Here is a 22,262-nt window from a genome sequence, read left to right as displayed (position 1 = left end):
ACTCTGAAAAAATGGAAAAAGAAAAACCCACAAACATCTGACAGTCTCATTGCAATGATCAAACCAGTTAAAGCAACAAATATTAAAAGCAAAAAAAGTCTCTGCAAGTTAGCAACTGGTAAAAGAACAGATTTGCATTAGTTTCTAGAAACATTTTAATAGGAAAGGTTCTATAAATACAGGTACTTTTTTATCATACACAAACAAGGTGAAAGTAAGTAATATGGTCAATATCCTGACTATTAATTTCACTAAGAACACTGGGAGAAAAGACCTTTGGTGAGTACAATTAAAAATAGTAAATGAGCTATCAAAAATTGTCTACCTAGACAACTGCAGTGAGCATAAAGTTTTAGGTCTTTGGAGAAAGAACCAGAAGACAGGTTATGGGTAGAGGGGGACTAAAAATGACACATTCTGAACTATGCACATTATTCTACCCCAGGAAAATAGACCCCACAAATAATTCTGCAAGTACGTTGTAAATTCAAATGAAAAAATGGCTTTTGTTTTGATTCTAAATCATGTCTATAGTACTTTTCAGTATTCTCCAAAGTCTAAGCTTCTTTTGAAAAAAAAAGATGTAAACTATCCCTCACTATTAATCTGTCCCCAAAGAGGTCTCTACTGCCACTGAATAAATGGATTTACAATGCTGCAAGATACCTTTCAGAAAGAACTCTGCTACCAGACTTACTCTATCACATTATTGAAACATTTTGGAGCATGAGGATTCAATATAGGAAACCTAATGCAGCCCCGTATTGCTAGAACAATATGTTAGGTGTCCATATGAACAGTCCCCAAACACTCCATGAACTGCAAAATAAATGGAATTTAAGCTCTACTTTGCTTGTGAATAAACCTTTCATACTAAAGTGTGAAAGATTCTGGACTATTCTACTGGGAAACTATTTCCTAATAAATATTTTTGAACTTTTAAAGGTCATAAAGTCTAAATTATAATTTTAACATGAGAGAAAAAAAGATGTATTATTTACTCAGCATTAATTAAGGAAATATGTATTTACTAAAAACAAACCAAACCTGAAAAAGGATGTTATTCAATAGATGGCTATAGTAACATGAAAAGCAAAGGATACTTAGTTTTAAAAGCACAATAAGAGAAGAAAACAGTAAACAATACAAATAAGAATAGCTTCTAGCATTAATTTTTTTAAAAACTAAGATCGTTGAAAACAGAAACAGAAGAATCAGTACTAGATTGCTTAAAGAATATTCTAAAGGAGTTAAGGGAATAAACAGAATCTTCCCTACATTACTACTAAGCATCTTCTCAACTTGCTTATCTAAAGGGAAACTCTGCTTGCTTTATTCTGTTTTCAAAATATAAATTCAAAAAAAAATCTAGTTAATGGTGGAAAGGTATTTGTTTTAAAAATATTACAAAGAGCAAAAATGCTATTAGGTACAGTAGGGTAAGTGAGAGAGATAATTGTTTCTAGCATCAAATCACCAGGAATATTATTTTCAAAAAATTTTAATAGGGTGGATTTTTATTGCCCTATATATATTAAAATTATTTGTTTTCTAATAACCTGTTTGTCTGTGAAATACCACCAGAAAACTTTTTATTTTTTTGTATTTTAATTACTCTGTGCATGACAAAGGTGCTGTCTTTATTGAGTTCACGCCACTGTTCATTGGACAGCATGAATATTCTAGCAGTTACCGTGAAGTTCCAGAACCAAGGTCCCAGGGTTCCTGTGAGAAGCTGGCATATTATAATTATGATCTGGGACTCTGTAACATCGAATCTATGCATAAGGAAACAAACATTTCAAAATAACTTTACTCAGAGCTTTTGCCAAAGAGCCCTACAGGTAGCAAAAACATTTAAAAAGTAGCATTACCCTTATAAAGACATCTAAAGATTCAATAACAATTTATACAGTACTATTACTAACCTTATGCAAACATGTATATTTCTTACCCAAACCAAAATAGTAGAAAAGTGTAAAAATTCAAACTATAACACACTGAATACATGACTTGTAAATAGGCAGCTGGAAACACTAGAACTAAAAATGCAGTTAATTCTTAGTTACCTAAGTAGTGAACACTACTTGCCAAATAATCACATTAGCTGTGACATAGGTCCCTTCTCTGTGAGAACCTATCCAGACTTCTCTGTCGAGAGGAGTGCTTCCAGAAGCCCCAGTGTACAGTTATCTAGGTGTTTGAAAAACCACTAATCATCTCATACCCCTTCACTGCCCCACATCTCATCATGCTCCTGCTTCTGCTATTCAGTAAAAAAATGCACACGTATGTGAAAAAGGCAAGGGGGAAACTATGACTTCTTTGGATATGGTCAGAACAAAATAAAACTGGTCAGCTCCTTGTCCCGTTTCCTGATCATTTCTAGTCTAAAATCTTATCCTTCTTCCTCTTTCTCTTCCCTTAATTCCATACCAGCATTATAACTCTCTACTATATTGGATTAGTTTATTAGTGGTAAAAATAAGTAACATGTCTAATGTGATCACTAAAGGATGTTGGCAAAAGGAGTGGCAGTATAGAACAGACTTCAAATCAAAGCCATGTAATCAAAATTAAGAACCTAGGAATGCTAAATGTGATGGAAACAGGTCTACGATTTTACCTGATGATCTTAAAGTCCAAACTGCAATCTAGACTTTACATTAATATAAACAGTTGTTTTAAGATCTTATCTCTAACAACTTGATAGAATTAAAACAGGCACAGTCCAAATGAATGACTTACTAACAAAAAATACACAGGGAAACTAGAAACTGAAAGGAAAATCTTTGATAGTTATTAGTTCACATGGTAAGTCTTAAACTTCTAAAGGTATGAATATCCTATATGGGCATTTAACAGGAAGCTTCCTAATTCTTAATCCACAAAAAGTGGATTATACATTAACAGTTTTTAATTACTATGATATCTGCAAATACTTATACTTTAGAGATTTCTTGGGTAAGAATTGAACTGGATTTGCCAGACTACCAGAATACATAGCCTATTAACTTTTTTCATTTAACTAGAAAAGAAAAAGTCAGAAGTTATGTATTTACATAGTTTTAGCTAATGTAAGTGTGGAAAAATGAATTGAAAAATGTACTAAATACTCTACGTGCTATAATTATAAATAGTAAGTACACTGAAAATAGCATCTGTAAAGTTAATAGGCTCATAGAAGGAACCTTAGATACCATCAAATCCAAAACTCTGACTTACAAATTACGAAATCAAAGTTCTGGGCCTTGCTCAAGCTGATACACAGACAATAGTCTGGAGGTAACACTTGAGGCAAGATATACTGATCTAGTTCAATTTATTATAATTTCTTTCTTTTTTTGACTTGTGAAAAGTTTTGTTATTGTTTTTTTTTTTCCTGAAATGATAATTTAAGAGTTCTACCTTTCACAGTGTGGAGGATTTCTTTAAGGCCAGTATTTTGCATAAATAGTTTTATTAGAGATTGTCTAGAATTTCTAAGCATTTGATTTATAAAAAATGATTCTACATATACATCTACAAATTATATATTTTAAAATATCTAGATATACACGGTTTAAGCCTTAAGAGAGGAAATGTGAACTCTTCCATTTAGTATAACCCATAAACATTTTAAAGTATGTTTTACAAATGTTTACAAATGAGCTTCGATTCATAATTCTTTGGCCGACCCCATTCTTCTGTGAAGTTCTAGCCTCTGAGCCCACTTCCCTCCCCAGCTTTCAAATCCAAGTTAGTAAAAATCCCAACAGGCTAAGTTGGATCTAGAAGGTCCCAGTGAGCAGTACTCATCTCTATCAGACCTCTACTTGCTTGGTCCAGAAACACTGTCAGAACAGGGGTCTGTCTAGATGCGACAGGTACTAATATTCTCTGTACAAGGCAGCTTTCAGTTGTGATCAGAGCAAAATTTCCAGTTGTGCTGGAAGATTTAGTCATAATATCAGAGATGATGGATCCAAAACACATTGACTTTCTCATGATATCTGACTTTGAATGGAAATTACTTAGTTAAAAATGAATTAACTATGGTGCCTATTTTTGGTCAAGATATGAGCAAATTTAATAGCAACTAAAATTAGTGACACTAGGCGATTAAGAAAAACAAATCAGTATCTCTTATTTGACAAATATGCTATATGGTTATTAAACACACAACAACCTAAATTGATTATATATAAAAAAGAAATCCTCATGATTTTTTTTCATTTGTGCGTAACCACCAAAGTAAAACAATTAAAATAAAAATATTTTAAAACAAAATTCCTAAGGTGCCTAAGGACCGCTTTCATGTTTCTCCAAAAAGGAGTAAGAAAAGTAAGGGATTTAAAAAAATTTCTTTAGTCAGGGATGCCTGGGTGACTCAGTAGGCTAAGCGTCGACTTTGGCTCAGGTCACGATCTCATGGTTCCTAAGTTCAAGCCCTGCATCAGGCTCTGTGCTGACAGCTCAGAGCCTGGAGCCTACTTTAGAATCTGTGTCTCCCTCTCTATCTGCCCCTCTCCCCTCAAGCTCTGTCGGTCTCTCTCTCAAAAAAATAAATAGTAAAAAAAAGTCTTTTTAGTCAAATTACATTTGAAAGGTTATCTTATTCTTTTCTAATTAAACAAAACTTAGACTTTCTCCTCCACACATATAAACTTTACTTCAATATTCAACCTATTATACATTAGCCTATTCTACCTGCTCTTGAAAAGAATGTGAAATCTTAAATGGCATTTTTAAAACTTCTTTAGGAATATCTCTATTATTCCATATGTCCCCATTACATTGGAAAAATATCTCCTTAAATGTGAGTACTCGCAGCACATTTCTTTGAATGTTGAGATCTGCTTTTACTTAAAAAAAAAAAAAAAAAAAAAGCGTTGCCTTAATATGAATGCAGGATTTCAGAAAATTGTATTTAATTTTCCAAATCAAAACCAATCCCTTGTAATACTAATATGTAATTTAAATTGAGATATTAAATTTAAACTGGCTCCAATATTTGTGTATCTAGTTTCACACCATTACAAAGAAGCACTATAGTCTCAGTGGGACAGTGTCTTCCCACCTAGTCCCTCTGCCTGTTACCCTAAACATTGTTCCTGCATTTTCATCAGTCTAGCTCCATAGATCCATCTCTCTCTTTTCTCCCCCAAATATCTTCAATCTCTTCTCTAGCCAATTTCTTCTGTGTAAATTCAAAACCCTCCTTCCTTTGCACCTATGTTCTTTCTTCTAACAGATGTCTTCTTCCCATCACAGCCACACATTCTGTACATCACCTGTACCACATGCTTATTTAATCCCTTCACTTCCCATCCCCTACAATCTGGCTTCTACCCTTCCACTATAGAAAACTACTCCGGATGGCCTCAGATCGCCAAATTTAGTGTACAATTTTCTGTCCTCATTTTGAGTCTTGGCAGCATTCAGCGTTGTTCTCTTTTGAAATCTCTGGCTTTTCATTCTGGTATGCCTCCTTCTCTGGCTGTTCAATAATTTTCATAGGCTTCTTTCTAAGCTTGCTTTCTAAGTTTTCTAAGCTATTTTCATTCTATCTGGATGCCTAAAATCCCTCACATACATGTGCTGATAGAACTCGCCCTTTCACATAGGTTCTTCTGCGTGTAGGGCCTTTCTCTACCCCCCATCCAACCACCTAAGGAGGGGAACTGGGAGTTACTCCAGTCTCTGCTCGCTCATTCATTCTCCACGTGCAGATAGAGATCAGGTCCTACAGTTTCTACCTCTTCAGCCTCTCTCCAGACTATGACTTTCTCTCTGATAGCACTGTCATCACACTAGTTCAGGTATGAGCATTCCTCATGTTAATTATGTTGATGACTCCGACAGGACCTCCTTACCTCTGTACTAGCCCATGCCAATTCACCCTCCAAATGCTGCCAGACTGTTCTTTCCAATTGTCCTTTTGTCATTTTCCTGGTTTTGGTTTTGCAAAGGCTCCCCACAGATTCAGGAAAAAAGCTCATATTTCTTGGCAGGACATAGAAATCCCCTGATTTTCTGGATCTTCTCCAGCCTTATCTCCTGCCACTCCCCTACAGGCATCTTTGGTCTAACAATATGGAACTGCTCACAGTTCTCTAAGTGCATATTTTATCAAAGGAATACACCACAAGGGACATTCTAAGACTGGCAAATTGAGAGCTGTGCTAACAAATCGCTCCTAAAAACACTGTTTACTCTTCCCCTACTTCCATGGTTCACTCCCTCTCCTTCCTTCAGTTCCCATACTACATGGTTGGTGCTGCTTTACTTGAAAGGGAAAGAGAATTTATTAGGGCTGATGATAAATAAACTTTCAAAATAAGGGCTTGCAAGTTAACTATGAGATAATAACCAATGAAACAAACTATGTCAAATCCAGATATTACAAGTTCTGCTATTTTTGAAAACAGTCACATCACTAAAAATTAAAACTGAATTAGGGCAAACCAAGTGATCTTGGAAGTCCATTATATTTTGTGGTTTTACCAATGCAGAGAAATACTATGAAAACTTGAGATATAGGCTATAAAAACAATTTGAAAAAAAATCTGCACACAGTATTTTCAATTACTGCTTTTTTTTTTTTGTATCAGAAATCTACAATATTTCCTGAGCACTGATCATTTTTGAACTGATGAACGCACAAGCATTCGAGTTTCAATTGGACATGCGTGTCTACTATTGTCACCTTAAGATGGGCCTTAAACATGTCTTCTAACCCCTTTATTATAAAATTCTTCCAGGACATGTCTTTTAGTTAACATCCAAAATAATAATTATTGTTACTGTCATAAGTTAAGAACATCTTAAGTTCTGTTTAAATAAGTTTAGCAAAAACAATTTGAACTGAATTTGTAAGGAACAGCTGGATTTCTGTGCATTTGGCTCTCACAAGAGCTAGAAAACTAAGTTTCTTAGGGATCTAAAATTTAAATATCCATTAATGATTCATCTTAAAGAGACTAGGTTAAGATGTTCTCCTATCATTTGCAATCAGAGATTTTATTTGGATATTTCATGAAGTATTCAGAGTCTTTTCTCAAGTTCTTTCTCTTTTACTTCGACACCATGAAAAAAATAAGACTAACTCGAGCAGTGTAAATCGGATCTGTGGCAATTAAACACCAGTTGGTGAATTTCATCCTTTACCTTGTTCCAAGATGAGTTTACTCATTAATATTTATGAAAAAGTACTGATCAACAGGTAGGAACTATACATTTTGGAGTCTGAAAGGAGCTTGTATTTCATTTTTTAAATTCTTGGGCATTTGTTGGTGGTAGTAACTTATATGGTGTGTTTATGTCAACTGAATTATTAAGAGCTTAGATTTTTATAGACTCACAAATAATATGAAAAGAATAAAATCTAATTAAGCTATGATATTGAGAGATGAGAGTTGCTCTTTGCTCTCATAAACTATCTAATCTTTCCTGAAAATGCATTTTCGTATGTCAAAATAAAACATGGAGTTAAGGTAAATACAGGAAAAATACAGTGAATTTATCTGAGGGAAAGACAAGTGGGTATGAGTGAGGAGGGGCCACTGCTTTTCATATTATTTTAAAAATATTGGTTGGAGGTCCTAATATTTCCTTCTAAACAGTGTGATAGACGGACAGAGACCATTAGGCAGCTACAATAATGAGAGTTTTAAACTTCTATTTGCTAAACTAATTTAGAGCTTTGATCAATTCCTAATACTGAGATATGTAAAAGCAACATTCTCCATATCTGAAAGAGAAGACAAAAAAAATCACTGTTAAGTGTTACTTACATTCCAAATCGCAATGTTCCAGAAACATATGTTTGCCAGTGTGCACAATAGAACATGAATGTTCCAGCAAAACAACAAAAAAACATCCAATCAGGGTTTGTCCCCAGCTGCACTGCAATACAAGTTCCAAGAACCACAAAAACTGCAAAAGAAAGATCACGATAATAACTGAACAATCTCAATAACCAACATTAACTGAGCTGGAAATACTTTTAGATGAAGCAAAAAAAAGAAAAAAAAAAAAAGACATGCTACGAATGTACAATCTTGTCTCAGGTACCTATGGTTCCAGGAAAGCAGGATATAATCTTTTACATTATCTTTCACCCCATAATTTCACTTTCATTTTTCACTATACCACTCAGTGGAACCAAAGGTCTTGAAAGCAACTAAAATACTTGAGCATTTTTTGGAGTATCCTCCCAGTTTAGTGATAGTGATGAACAGTAAAAAAAATTACAGGACAGAGTAAAAAGAAAGACTTCCCTTGTGCCTCAGTTACCTCATTTGTAACATGATGATAAAAACCAGACAAAATAAATCAATATTGTAAAGGATTTCAAACAGTGCCTGAAACATATTAGACATTGCATTAAGTGATTATTGGCAGAGGAGGAAGAAACACTAAAGACCTACATAATTCACAAAAGGACTGATTGTTTTTTACATCCATAGGTATCTTTTCATATGTAGCAGATATAATTATGGGTGACTTATACAGAAAAACATGTCCTATAAAAGTTTGGAACTCAAAGTACACCACAAAAAAGATTACCACTTAAAAGAAAAAATAGGGGGGTGCCTGGGTGGCTCAATTGGTTGAGTGTCCTACTCTCATTTTCGGCTCCGGTCATGATCTCTCAGTTACGAGATAGCGCCCCACATGGGGCTTCATGCTGAGTGTAGAGCCTGCTTGTGATTCTCTTTCCCTCTCTCTCTGCCCCTTCCCCTTTGGTACACACGCATGCAAGCTCTCCCTCAAAATAAATAAATAAACAGGTAAAAAAAAAATAGGATACACTTGATTAAATTAGGTGCCCGTTAAGCCTTTGCATTCAGTAGAAGTCTTGAGTGTTTCTTGAGTCCTTTGAATTATGAGTGCTTAGCTATTCATTCTCCTCTACTTAGGAAGCTGTTGTCAGGACACGCTGAAACAATGATTTTCACAGGAACCTACATCTGCATATCTGAGTTCAAGAGGTAAAGCTACCATGGGTTTTTGTTTCTTAAAAAAAAATATTCTAAATGCTATGCCAAATGACAAGAAACCAACAGAAAAAACTAAGTAAAAATATGTGTTGTGAGGGCATGGGGTGTTCCTACCAGGAAGACTAGTTAGAAACTGTCATTTAGTTTCTAAATCTTTTTTCCCTCCAAATACTAAAATAGTATTCTTAAAACAGTACAAGATGTATTGCCTATAACCTAATATATAACTCATCTATTGCCAGCACTTTAGTATATATATTTCTTTCCAGTCTTTAAAAAAAATTTTTTTTTAAATATTTGAGAGAGAGCAAGTCTATTATGAGTGAGGGAGGAACAGAGAGATGGGGAGAGAGAGGGAGAGAGAGAGAGAGGGAGAGAGAGAGAGAGAGAGAGAGAGAGAGAGAGAGAGAGAGAGAGAGAGAGAATGAATCCCAAGTGCTGACAGAGTGGAGCCTGATACCAGGCTCGATCCCATGAACCACATGGTCATGATCTGAGCCGAAATCAAGAGTCAGATGCTTAACCGACTGAGCCACCCAGGCACCACTCTTTTCAATCTTTTTATCCAAGCCCATTCATTGCCAGTTATACTGCAAGCCTACAACATAATTTTATCTTATTTTACTTATTTAAAAAAAAAAATTTTTTTTTTAACGTTTATTTATTTTTGAGACAGAAAGAGACAGAGCATGAACGGGGGAAGGTCAGAGAGAGAAGGAGACACAGAATCCGAAACGGGCTCCAGGCTCCGGGCCATCAGCACAGAGCCCGATGCGGGGCTCGAACCCACGAACCGCGAGATCGTGACCTGAGCCAAAGTCAGATGCTTAACCCACTGAGCCACCCAGGCGCCCCTACAACATAATTTTAAATGTCTACAGAATATCCACATAAATATAAAGACCACAGATTTCCTGGTCTCCCACTATTGTACTCTTGTCTACAATTTATGAGATTTTTGATGATAATTATGCCCTAAGATTTTAAATATCACAGGTGCCAAAAGAATAATATTTAGGCTAAAAGTAGTTTAAGTAGAAATTAACTGAATTTCTAAATCTCCCAATACAGCCAATAATGAACAAGTATTAATCATATTTATAGTCTTTTGAAAACATTAAAATTTGATATAAATCACTTACTCTGATACCATAACACCATAAACATTTTATTCTAACATTGTTTATCATATTAATTTTATCACTATTAATCATTAACACTAAAAAATCAACAATACCTGTTGATAGTGAATCACAACCATGATCAAAAAGTTCTCCCAAAGGAGAACTACTATTGGTTCTTCTTGCCTGTTTCCCATCTATAGCGTCCAAAGACTGGTAAATGAAAAGGCCACATGCACAAGCAATATATGCCCACAGAGGTGCCTGTGAAACAAAAGACACAAGATTTACTAAGACATATTCGTTACTATGTTTCACTGATAACGGTTTACTTGCAGATAGTTTGTCTTCATTCTCCAGAGAAGTACAACTAGTTGGAAGCTAAGGGAGAGAATGCAAGGGTTACATAATGGAAAACTTTCTGAAACAATCAGAACTGTAAAAGAATCACATTCTTTGCTTTGGAGGGCTGCTCACTGCAGATGCTGGATAACTGCTTTGTAAGGTTATCTAAGAGATTACACTAGGTAACGTCCATAAGATTCCTCCTAACATTTAGTTAGAATAACTAACATTTAGATGCTGAGTCAATTAATGAATAATCTAGTACAGTTTCTCCCAAATTGGATTTTGAGGATGTTTATAGGTATTGCATGAAGAAAATGAATTCCATGCTTAACACATGTGGGAAACACTGGGTTAAACAATGTTAAACATTTCTTTACTGCAGGACTCCTTCCAGCCCTTAATGTTACTAATGCACACTGTGAATATTCGAGAAGGGAGACACAACACACTGCCATTTTCTAAACTCATTTGAGCACGTAACCTATTTTTCAACACACCTCATCAGTGTTCAATGGAACAACGGTAGGGAAATGATGATCTAGCACACGGAGTGCTTAGAACATTATTTTTCATATATTTATGGTCACATTTTCAAGGAATAATTTCTCTTTTCCCAGGCAGAAACTGAACCACTAATACTGAATTTAAATGCTATGTGTTAAAAAAGGAGAGCTTTTATTCGGTGTGTTCTCTTTAAGAAAGTAAGAAAGAGTGTTTTATATCACTTTTCACTATTTTCCCATGCCATGGAAAAATTTCTATGATCACAAGGTATTTCTCAGATATTGGTTATCAAGTTAAACTGAGTATCAAGTGCTCAGAGCAGCAAATCAAAACTATGCAGAGCTGCAAATAATATTCATATTCTTCACTGCAAAGAGGTTGCTCTCAGACATCTATTTAGTTACCAATATTAAAGGTAAGGATCTTTTCTTAAACATTTTCTTAGAGTCTCATATTTTAGAACATTGAAGCTATCAAAAGGACCAGAGTGTAAGCCTCCTCTAGGACAGAGTTACAAACCCTGAAAGCAATCACTGTGGTTACATAACCATAGTTGATGCGCAAGTTCACTGAGAGATTGGTTAACCTCGTGTGACTAAGAAGCCCCACCTTCTAGACTTTGAAGCTACTGCTTTTTGCTCCTACAGGAATCCAGTAACTCTAGAGCTGCACTGTCCTACATAGCCATTAGCCATGTGTGGCTATTTTAGTTTAGATTCATTACAATTAAATAAAACTAAAAACTCAGTTCTTCAGCTACACTAGGCACATTTCAAGTGCTCAACAGCCAGACGTGGCTATGGTTACCATCCTGGACCACGCATTTAGTAAGTCAGATCAAAAGAATTTCATTTAGCAATACAAAACAAAAACAAATGAATATTAAAACTAAAAACTCTTATGGTCATATTTCAAAAAGTTTTAATTAAACCTGATAGAGCTCTTATTGGTAACAACATACAGCTCAGTTCGTTCTAGTTTCCTGTGTATGAAATAGCTAATACCAATTTCCTTTATCTGTCTTAGGCTGCAAGGGTAACTCAAGCATATGTAACATGTATCAAGCTGCAAGATAAATTCCAAATTAACTTATGATAGTAAAATCAAAGCTACTTGCTAAGGAGATTTAAGTACATAGTATCAGAAATCACAAGTATATTTTGGTATACATATAAAAAGGGATGGGGCACCTGGGGGTCTCAGTAGGTTAAACACCTGGCTCTTGATTTCAGCTCGGGTCATGGTCTTGGGGTTGCTGGGTTTGAGTGCGGTGTCGGACTCCACACTGACAGCTTGGAGCCTGCTTGGGATTCTCTCTCTTTCTCTCTCTCTGCTTCTTGTGTGCACACATTTGCAAGCTCTCTAAATAAATAGATGAGCTTTTCTTCTTCTTTTTTTTTTTTTTTAAAGGGTTAAGCCTATAGTTCTACCTTAGTAATTTGAAAAATAAGGACTGATTTTCCTTTCCCATCTACTGGAAAGTTTTTTTTCTAACAAAAAGGCAAACTCTGCTGAAACCATTACAATAGTGACATTCTTTTCTATTAGAAAGACTAGTATCTGAAACTCTAATGTATTAAAAGAAATCAGTAACATAAATATATGGAAAGTTCACAATATCTGGAGACATGAAATTTAATGCTCACCCACTGGAATAAAGCCCAAAGGAATTAGAATCATAATGAATGAGAATGTCCCTGGGTAATAAGTTTATGGAACTCTCTGACTCCAAAACAGTGATAAAGAAAAAAATATCCATGCTTTCATATATAAGTATTTTATTAGAAGAAATGAGGAATGGGAGGGAAATTGTGGGGAAGAACATATTACATACTTAATCTTTTTGACCAATGAAATAATAATTACTTATGGAGCATTATAGGTTATGTACTATAAATGGATAATCTTACTTCTTTCAGTACCACAAAATAAAATTTCAAAGAATAAACTGTGACTTAGAGAATTTATGTAATTTACTGAAGATCACAGAGATAATAAGAGCATATCATGGAAGACAGCCATGACCTATTTTAATGCACTGTGATCTGAAGCTTAACAAGGATTTCTACTGTGCAGCTATAAATGTATCCATGCATAGCCTTTGTGGGACACTACCTTCCCTTGCAGAGCACCAAACAAACAGCAGCTCAGTCATGTTCTACCTTCATTCCTCCTAGTAGCCATTCTGAAAAGTTCTATTTGATTCAACTGGTTCTCATTCTGGAAGTTTCCTCAAAGATTTAAACTAATTCTAAGATTATTCCAATAATTCCAAATCACTTAAGCATAGAGGCTGAGGAAAAGTATTATAGGGAACATGGTAACTGGTACACTCTGGGGTGTTCAGTAAATATTAGTAGCTGAGCTCTACCTTTAAACTTGCTCTCATTCCCTGACCCCTATTGTGGAACTAGCTTAGGATTGTTGGAGGGCTTCCATTAGAATTAACACACACCCCTGTTGTTCTGCTGCAACTCTAAGGATGTGTGAGACCTGAACCAAGTTCCTCTGGAAGTGGCTATCAGGTCCTCAAATAAGTCACAGGTAAAATAGTTCAAAGGACATGTGATAAAGAATCCCAGGACACATTTAAACAATCATACTGGTTTTTAAGTTTCCTGATTGATATGAAGCAAGATAGCTAAGGAAATGATAGAAAATCAGAAATATATTCATACAATCTGTTTGGAACTGTATTTGTACAGGAGAAGAGGAATTAAAATAAAAGTATTCAAGGGTGATTAAGAAATGAACTGGAAGAAGGAAAAAAATGTGTTTTGTAAGTAACTGTGACATTCAGTAGCCATTTACTTTAAGAGAGGTATGTAGGGGCACCTGGGTGGCTCAGTCGGTTAAGCATCTAACCTCGGCTCAGGTCATGATCTCACAGTTCATGAGTTTGAGCCCTGTGTTGGGCTCTGTGCTGACAGCTCAGAGCCTGGAGCTTGCTTCGGATTCTGGTTCTCCCTCTCTCTCTGCCCCTCCCCTGCTCACACTCTGTCTCTCTCTCTGAAAAATAGGTAAATATTAAAAAAAGAGAGAGAAACAAATGAATTGATAAAAACAGAAAGGGACAAAGGGTTGGATGGTGATAATTTTATCACAAAGAACGAATAATCTGAAAAGACTACTTAAAAATGATTACTTCAAGCTTAAAAGAAGATAAGGAATCCTTGTGACCACTATGATTTCATATGGTTCAGAGTCACGTTTGACACCTTTCATTGAGAATCACCTTGTATCTTCTTGGTGTGACTGATCATTCGGAGGGGCACAACAAATGTTGTGCCATCTACCTAACTACTTTAGTTCCCTTTTTATCAAGGAAGTTTCAAAACCAAAGAGATAAACATCAATTTACCTATTCTGATGAAGAGCTCTAGTTTCAGTTTTGGTTTTAAGTAACGGGTACAGAGGGTAAAAAGCGGGACCAGCAGTAGAGAGACCTGTACTGAAGGGCCCAAGCAGACAGTCCTTGTCAGCAATAACTGCTTCTCTTCTTCAAGGCAGCCATTGCAGGGTACAGAACAGAACTTCTTTCGCCTTGTTAGAATAATAGAGATATATCTGAGGTCTATCTGTCACATGTATTTACAGGAAGAGAAAAGGGATATTCAAACAATTCTCACTGGAATGGAGACGAAACCACTTTTTAATTTTTTTTAATGTTTATTTATTTTTGAGTGAGAGAGAGAGAGAGAGAGAGAAACAGAGTTGTGAGTGGAGGAGGGGCAGAGACAGAGAGAGAGGGAGGGAGACACAGAATCCAAAGCAGGTTCCAGGCTTTGAGCTGTCAGCATAGAGCCCGATGCAGGGCTCAAACTCATGAACCATGAGATCATGACCCGAGCCGAAGTCGGACGCTTAACAGACTGAGCCCCCCAGGGCGCCCCGAGAGGAAACCACTTTTGATAAGACTGATTTACAGCTGTGCCATCTCACTACCAGAGCCTTTTTTCTCTGATCATTTTCAACTTTGCTAGGATTTCATTCAGCAATTAAAAAATTAAAAAAAAAAAATCCAGCCATTAAAAAAACTTTTTTGCATTGAGATTTACTGATTTTAAAAGGATTACCTTACATGTTAATCTCTGATGACACTAATATACCTACCAGAATCAGACTCCACCCTTTCCTTCTGGTTTTCATAAGCGGAGTATACAAAATAGACTGTAGTTATAAGCTTTATTAATAGTATGTGTGATACAATCTTTTAGAACAGTTGATAAATAATTGTCAAATCTTTAGCAAAAATGACCTAAAATCCCAATTACATTGTTTTGGGTATATAACAAACGCTCAAATCTGTTAAGAAATTCACCTTACCTGCTCTGTGGCTGTGGGACAGTAGAAGACTAATAAAACAGTTGTACAGATGTTTATTGACAATCCAATGATGGTGATGAGATTTGGGGCAATCCAGGAGGGAACTCTTCCAACTAGCCATTCCCAATAGCCCTGCATCAAGGGCTCAAGCAGGGACCGTCCAGCACTCTGATATCTGTGTTCCTCTAGCCGCTTTAGTTGATGTCTTGATAATGGTGGCGTAGGTAACTGAAACAATTTATTTAATACACACCCTGGAGTACTCATATGCCCGAAGCCCATAGGGGACTCCGGGTGAGAATCTCCACATCGTTTCCTTGTTGACCGATGCCCACTCATGGATCTTGGCTGTCTTTTATTTGAAGAGAATAATTTCTTTTGTTTCACAGCTTTTTGTGGCTGGTCTTTACCTGAAAAAAGAGAAAAAGATGTATCTATCAGCCACTATTTATGTCAATGTCAGTAAAGTTTAAACTGGTAACAGACTAATGCATATCAAACAGGGATCAGAACACCAGGGACCTGTTTTTAGTTCTAATTCTTACTAAATGTGTGAGCCAAAAGAAGTCATATAACTTCACTCTCAGGTGAAAAATATTAAGGGAATTAATAGTAATATAGTTCCCGAAACCTTATAGTTTGACTGAATTCAAAGCTCTCACTTTTTTTTTCTATCTCACTCTGATTTCAGTAATATAATGGAATAAACCTTAGAAATGATCTAGTTATTTCACATGTATGGACACTGAGGTCCAAAGGCATACCCAAAGATAGCTAGCAAATTAATATTAATATCAGAGGAATGACTTGAATAAAATGGGTTTTAAATCAGATTATTTATTTAATGCTAATAGCTAACATTGAGCACTTGCTGTGTACTAATGCTTCAAGCACGTTTCACATATTAACTCATTTAATCCTCACAATAACTCGAGGTCAGGATTATTAATTATCCCCATTTTTACAGAAAATGAAACTAAGGCACAGGGGCTAACTAACTTGTCCAAGCTCATAGAGCTGGTAAGTGGGGTTCACACAAACACAGGGTTTCTGTCTAAGCTAAACTGAAAGATAAAAAAACTTATTAGTAGAATGGGATATTGAGAGTATTTTAGGCAGGGGTGAAGAGCAGTAACAAACCTAACTTTAAGAGGACAGAATACATGTATTAGCAGAGTGACCTGATGAACTGAGGTAGTAAGAAAAAAGTATAAGTGTATTAAGTGATGACTGTTCATAAAGGACCTTAAGTTTTTTTTTTTTTAATTTTTTTAACGTTTATTTATTTTTGAGACAAAGACAGAGCATGAACGGGGGAGGGGCAGAGAGAGAGAGGGAGACACAGAATCGGAAGCAGGCTCCAGGCTCTGAGCCATCAGCCCAGAGCCCAACGCGGGGCTTGAACTCATGGACCGGACCGTGAGATCGTGACCTGAGCTGAAGTCGGACGCTTAACCGACTGAGCCACCCAGGCGCCCCAAGGACCTTAAGTTTAATCCCAAAAGTACTTGTACTTGACTTAGAAAAGATTAAAGATAACATAATTATTGTAAATCACTAAGCAACATAAGAAAGTAATGACAAGAACATATTCAAGACTAAAGGGGAGTCATGTATATATGTGTGTATATGCGTATGTATGTGTATATACATACATATATGCATATATATATACATGTATGTATATTTATCAGAACACAGAAAGTGAGAACACTCAAAAGTTAGTGTGGTGACCTCAAACATTTGACGAGGGTAGTAAAAATGGAAGTGTGAAAGTCAAATCTGTACGTAACTTCTATTTAGAAGGAAGAATCCTGGAAAGGCACTTAGGAATTAGATACGAAGGCTGGAGGAACAGAAGAAAACATGAATGAACAGTCAGAGACTAGTGGTACTACTGTCAAAAAGGGAAGTGAGGAAAGTAAACCAGTTATTGTGGCTTGAAGGGTGATGGAAGGGGATTTAGGGATGGAGGTAAGAAATACACAGAAGTAACTTTTAAGCAGACATGTTTCAGACAAGATCAAATACCTGGAGTTTGAGCAAGAGATGAAAATTTCAAGTTATCAACTTAAAAGTTAAAGTCTAGTTCTTTTAGAAAGTAGAAAATTTCTTGAATGGATTAAGTGTGAAGAAAAAAGGAAAAGAGTAAGGAACTTTGCAGGAAATTCATGGTTACAAAGCAGAAGAGAGGGAAGCCATAAGAGGATTAAGGGGGGAAAAAGAAAGGAACAATCTCAATAGAACTAAAAGGGTAGTGGCAATGAACCAAGAGAGGTATACTTCAATCTTCTGGTAGAAAGCTATCCAAAATGCAATATGAAATTCCCAGAAATGTTGCACTATGGGAATAAAGAATGTGATACAGGGACTAGGACATCTCAGCAATGGACCTGGTATTAAACATGTGCAAGACTTCTTCCTTCTATTCCCATACATATCAAATTCTAAAGCTTCAATGTCACTAATGATCTATAGTGACATCCAAAATCTCAATCATGTATCTCAATAACTGGTTCAGAAAAGTTACTGTAATCATCAACTACTTTAAATAAATTTTCAAAAATCTTAAAAAGAATCGCCAGTGCTAACTAAAGTGCTCTGAAGTAAAAATACTGAAATAATTTTTTAAACTAAGGCAAACCAAAGATAATATCTTATTGTTTCAAAGAATTCTTCCATACACCCAACTGTGTCACAAAGCAATTGATTAATGCCAAACAACTGGTTTGTAATCATTTTAGAGAAAGTGACAGGCCACCAAATAGCCTTATAGTAGTCATATTTTCTGTGGTCAAATGATTCATCTTCACATTTGGAAGCTATAATAAATCAGTTCTTATAGAATTCAACTTAAAATGGGAACAAAAAGTCTAGTCAACTCAATTTACATTTTATTATTGTGGTGTTCCATTTTCCTATTGTAAAAACACACACACACACACACAAACCAAAACCAAACAAACAAACAAAAAACAGGTGACATGCTGAAGGCACTAAACAACTACAAGTAACTGATCCTAATGGTTTTAAGTTTGAGCATTTGGCAGGATTATATGATACACTGATACCTCCCTTCTGAGTGTTTTCCCTCTGTGCCCTACATTTTTTTTTTTTACCTTTTATTTCTCTCTTTAAAAAAATCTACATTTTGACAAACCTTTCTAGATTTTTACATAGATCTAGCCTTTGCATAATTCATACAAGAAAAAAGGCCAGGGAGTTTTTAAACACTGCGATTTGGCAACATTGTCTCTCTGTGAAGCTATTAGCAACAAGATTGCAAATATAAATTGGGATACATGTAGCCCCTGACATACAGATACCTACTTTCACTACATTCAGATACACACAGAGGTTGTCGAAGCTGACACAAGCCCATCTCTACTCTCCCTTCATCCCATAACATCTGGGACCTAGACGCTATTGCAATTCAAACCATCTCAAGAAAAAAACAGGAGCTTTTGCATTTCAGCTCATGAAAAGCAAGCATATCTCAAGGGAGTGCAACAGGGTAGGTGACTGTAACAGGAAGATCGAACTTTATGGAGAGAAAGGGAAATAGGATGTGGAATGGGAATACGGAAAGGAGAAACAAATACTACTAAATTATTCTAGCCACTTGAAATTTTTACATAGAGTCAGGCCTATGCCACACTAAAGGAACTAAAACAATTAATGTAAGGAGTTAAAATCACTGCTGGCTAGCCTACCAACCACCAGTCATAAGTTTTTATGAGAAAATGAACTCCAAGTTCCAAATGCATTCAGCCAATATTGGTGCAGTAAACAGGACAGACAACGGGAGTCCCGGTTCCCATGTCCAAATGGAAAATAACTAAAAACAGGTAAATGAGCAAACAGCATTACATACTATGATGAGGGCTATGAGGAAAAGAGTGTGCAGCCAGAAAATAGTTAGGGGTGCACATTTTAGGTAAGGTAATTGAAATCTATGAAGAGGTAGCATTTGTATCAAATTCACAGGAAGAAAAGGAGGTAGTCATTCCAAAAGCAGGAGAAAGAACTGTCCAAGGGAATAAGCCCTGAGTCAAGTCTTGTTCAGGTACCTTTGGGATCACTGTGGCTGGACAGCAGTAAATCAGATTGAAGAGTGACATACAATAAAGTCTGAAAAGCCAGACAATGCAGAGGTTTGTAGGAAGGAACTGAGGAAGGTTTATAGGTAAGGAACTGAGAATTTATTCTGATGTTTTGGAAGGCCATCAATGAGCTTATAAATTTGTAATTTTGTAGCACAGCTTATTAACTGAGGATATGTTTCATAAATCATAATAGTAAAAGTGAATATTTTGAACTGAAAAATTTCCCATTATCTGGAATCCAGTTTACTATAAATATTGATCACAGGCCTACAGCTATTGTAACCTTTCTACTTGTAATCAGCAAATTCCCCTTCCTGGCCCCAGTGCAATATTCCTTTCATAGCACTTACCACATTTTGAATTTTTTTGTTTCTTGTACTGTTTTTGGTCTTTTCCCCACACTGGTCTATAAGCTCCACGAATGCAGAGACCACACCTGTCGCAACATTCTTTTCCAAGAATCTCATACCATACCTAATACTAAGTGGGTAATTAGGACTTATTTATGGAACAAGGAACAAAAATGATTTATGTAGTATTTAATGAGCACCTAGTTATTCTTGACCCTGAGGAAACAGAAAAACTGAAGTGTGCCATCCATTCCCCCAAGAAGCTCAGGGCGTGTGTGCGTGTGTGTCTTATAAACAGCTAGGTTACAATGTGCTCTGAACAAACTGTTGTGGGAGTCCAGAGGAGGGGGCACATATGGTCTAACAAAAGATTTTCTCTGTGCAGACATGAATATTTATATGAAAAGCCCAATGAAGGTACAAAAATATAATCAGAGATGTTTAACGAATACCTTTACTAAAATTACACACATTTTGTGGACATACATCTACGGCATAGAACATCTGTGCTTATAGCAGCTGAGGATAATGGCATGCTGCCTACATTATTCCTGGGTTCAGCTTTGGGGAACATCTGACAAGCATCCCACTAAAAAAGGAATCTCCAACTGCTCTGCAGAGCATAAGGTAAGCTTACACAATATCCAACCTGAAGTGTGAAATTCCAGATTTCCCACCCCCCACATCTCAGGGTGCCAAGTTTTGAGCTGCACTGATTCAGCAGTATGTTTATAGTCTTTTCACAGAAATTGGTGACAACACAGCTCTTTCCGACCTTTATGGCACTACTAAAGGAAAACTGTAATGGCCAACACTATTTGGGCAGCAGAGCAAATCATAAAAGGTTAAAAAAAAAATAAAAGGAAAACTAATAGGATCACAGGATTACATTCAGCATTATTTAACAAGTGATAACAGAACAAGTTAGCAAAAACAAAAGCCTTTTCAGCAGACTTGGAAGCAAAAACAGTACTGTGTAACACAATTTAGATCTACTGTTTTGCTGAAGTGAAATCTTGCATTCCTTAAAAAAACGAAATGACTTCCTCCAGAAAAAAAAAAAAAGCAAAGCAAAATCGTGGCATTTTATAGATTATTTTCATATTCCATCAAAAAAGACAGCACAGCATGACCCTCAAAAGAACATCACCAAGCACTTTTAGCCAGCTTAAAGAACATGTCTGTCTACTGCCTCCTAGAAAACAGACTATGCAATAAAATGTAATTTGGGTTATAACAAAGTTTAGAGTTACACATCTCAAACGAATAAATGTTGATAATGTAAATTTCAGGAGAGACTGGGTGTGGGAAAGAGAATAAATTTATGAAACCACAGTGGTAAATATTCAGTAATAATCTATCAACTGGACAAGAAATAAAGGTGCCTCTGTCGGAACAGGTTAATACAAAAGGCAGATTCATCAAACTTATTTCTCAGTTGGAAGCATCGTAGGGACAAGTTGTACAAGGGGCTTTGAGTGGTTTTTCCCAGCACAGAATAAGCGGCAAAATAAATGCTTTTAGAACTTGGATAGCTGGAACTTTATGTGAACGCCAATGGTTCTAAAGTAGTAATGCTAAATGTCCTTACGACAGTCTAACTTGTGTTGTGAGTCAATTAAACACAAGCATTGAACACACTCCTACTAGCTCGAGAGTCGAAACGGAATCTTTACTCTCTGGCTACATACAAGACACTAAATTTCACTCCGATACCAAGGATGCAAAATAGCAAAACGACACGGAAACGCCAAGCACCGAATTGGAGAAAACAGGTTAAACGCGGCTAACTGTAATCCCATTCATCCCAGTGATCCTGGGAACACCGGCAAACACTACCAACCCTCCCGTCCTTCCTCCTTCCAAGAACGCTGCTGAAAATAAACCCTAGCTGGCGATCTCGGAGCTTGTCAATATACGCTGAAATTTCTAGAAAAGTTGCTGATGAAGAAGCGTGGCCCAGCCCGCATTCCAAAAAGAAGGCCACCCGGGCACCGGATGCAACACGCTGGTGGACTTGGCAGCACCTGGGCAGGAGGGTGTGGACCTGACTAGGCAAGGTCGGTTCCACTCGGGCAGCGCCTCCACCCCTCGGGCCGCCCAGCCCCGGCCCGCCGAGGTTCTCCGCATCCCGACTCCCCCTCAGCAGCCCCCGGGCTCCCGCGCTGGCACTTGGCCACCTCAATCTCTCCACCTGCGGCCAGAGGAGCAGGCGTCCCTCGCCTTCCCCACAACCCCGCGCGCGAGGGCAGCCGGCGCGGGGAAGCACTGCGTTCGCCTCGCTCGGGTCCCTACACACCAATATTCCAACGCCCCACCCCAGAGCATGCAGCTCTCTCTCCACCCAGCTCGAGAGTCGTGCCCCCAACACGTCCGTCACACCCGGCCACCTTCCCCAGGCCGAGCCCGGCAGCCTTACCCCGACCCCCGAAAGCACACGGCTAGAAATAAGACCTCCTACTCCAGGCGACTGAGTGACTCTGATCCGCGGCGGCCCGTTTGCGACACTTTCGCGATTGCCGT

At 37.0% G+C, this 22,262-nt stretch overlaps 1 protein-coding gene across 3 annotated transcripts in view; it reads right to left on the bottom strand.

Moving 5' to 3' along the window:
* Positions 1 to 22,246, bottom strand: part of CEPT1 (choline/ethanolamine phosphotransferase 1) — a 36,803-nt gene extending 14,557 nt beyond the window's left edge. Inside the window, exons 1-5 of one of the 3 annotated variants that reach the window (XM_007076392.3) lie at positions 22,159 to 22,246; positions 15,284 to 15,693; positions 10,222 to 10,369; positions 7,776 to 7,917; positions 1,694 to 1,778 (exon numbers count right to left, since the gene is read on the bottom strand). In XM_007076392.3, the coding sequence (XP_007076454.1) occupies positions 1,694 to 1,778; positions 7,776 to 7,917; positions 10,222 to 10,369; positions 15,284 to 15,622 (714 nt within the window). In that variant the 5' untranslated portion in view covers positions 15,623 to 15,693; positions 22,159 to 22,246. The remainder of the gene's footprint in view (positions 1 to 1,693; positions 1,779 to 7,775; positions 7,918 to 10,221; positions 10,370 to 15,283; positions 15,694 to 22,158) is intronic. The other 2 variants (XM_007076391.3, XM_015534955.2) reach the window with 2 other exon arrangements.
* Between the last annotated feature and the right edge of the window lie 16 nt (positions 22,247 to 22,262).

The sequence above is a fragment of the Panthera tigris genome, chromosome C1, assembly GCF_018350195.1.
Source record: "Panthera tigris isolate Pti1 chromosome C1, P.tigris_Pti1_mat1.1, whole genome shotgun sequence".
Lineage (NCBI taxonomy): Eukaryota > Metazoa > Chordata > Mammalia > Carnivora > Felidae > Panthera > Panthera tigris.
Note: the sequence above shows the minus strand (reverse complement) of the source record. Positions and strands in the feature narration are given on the sequence as shown.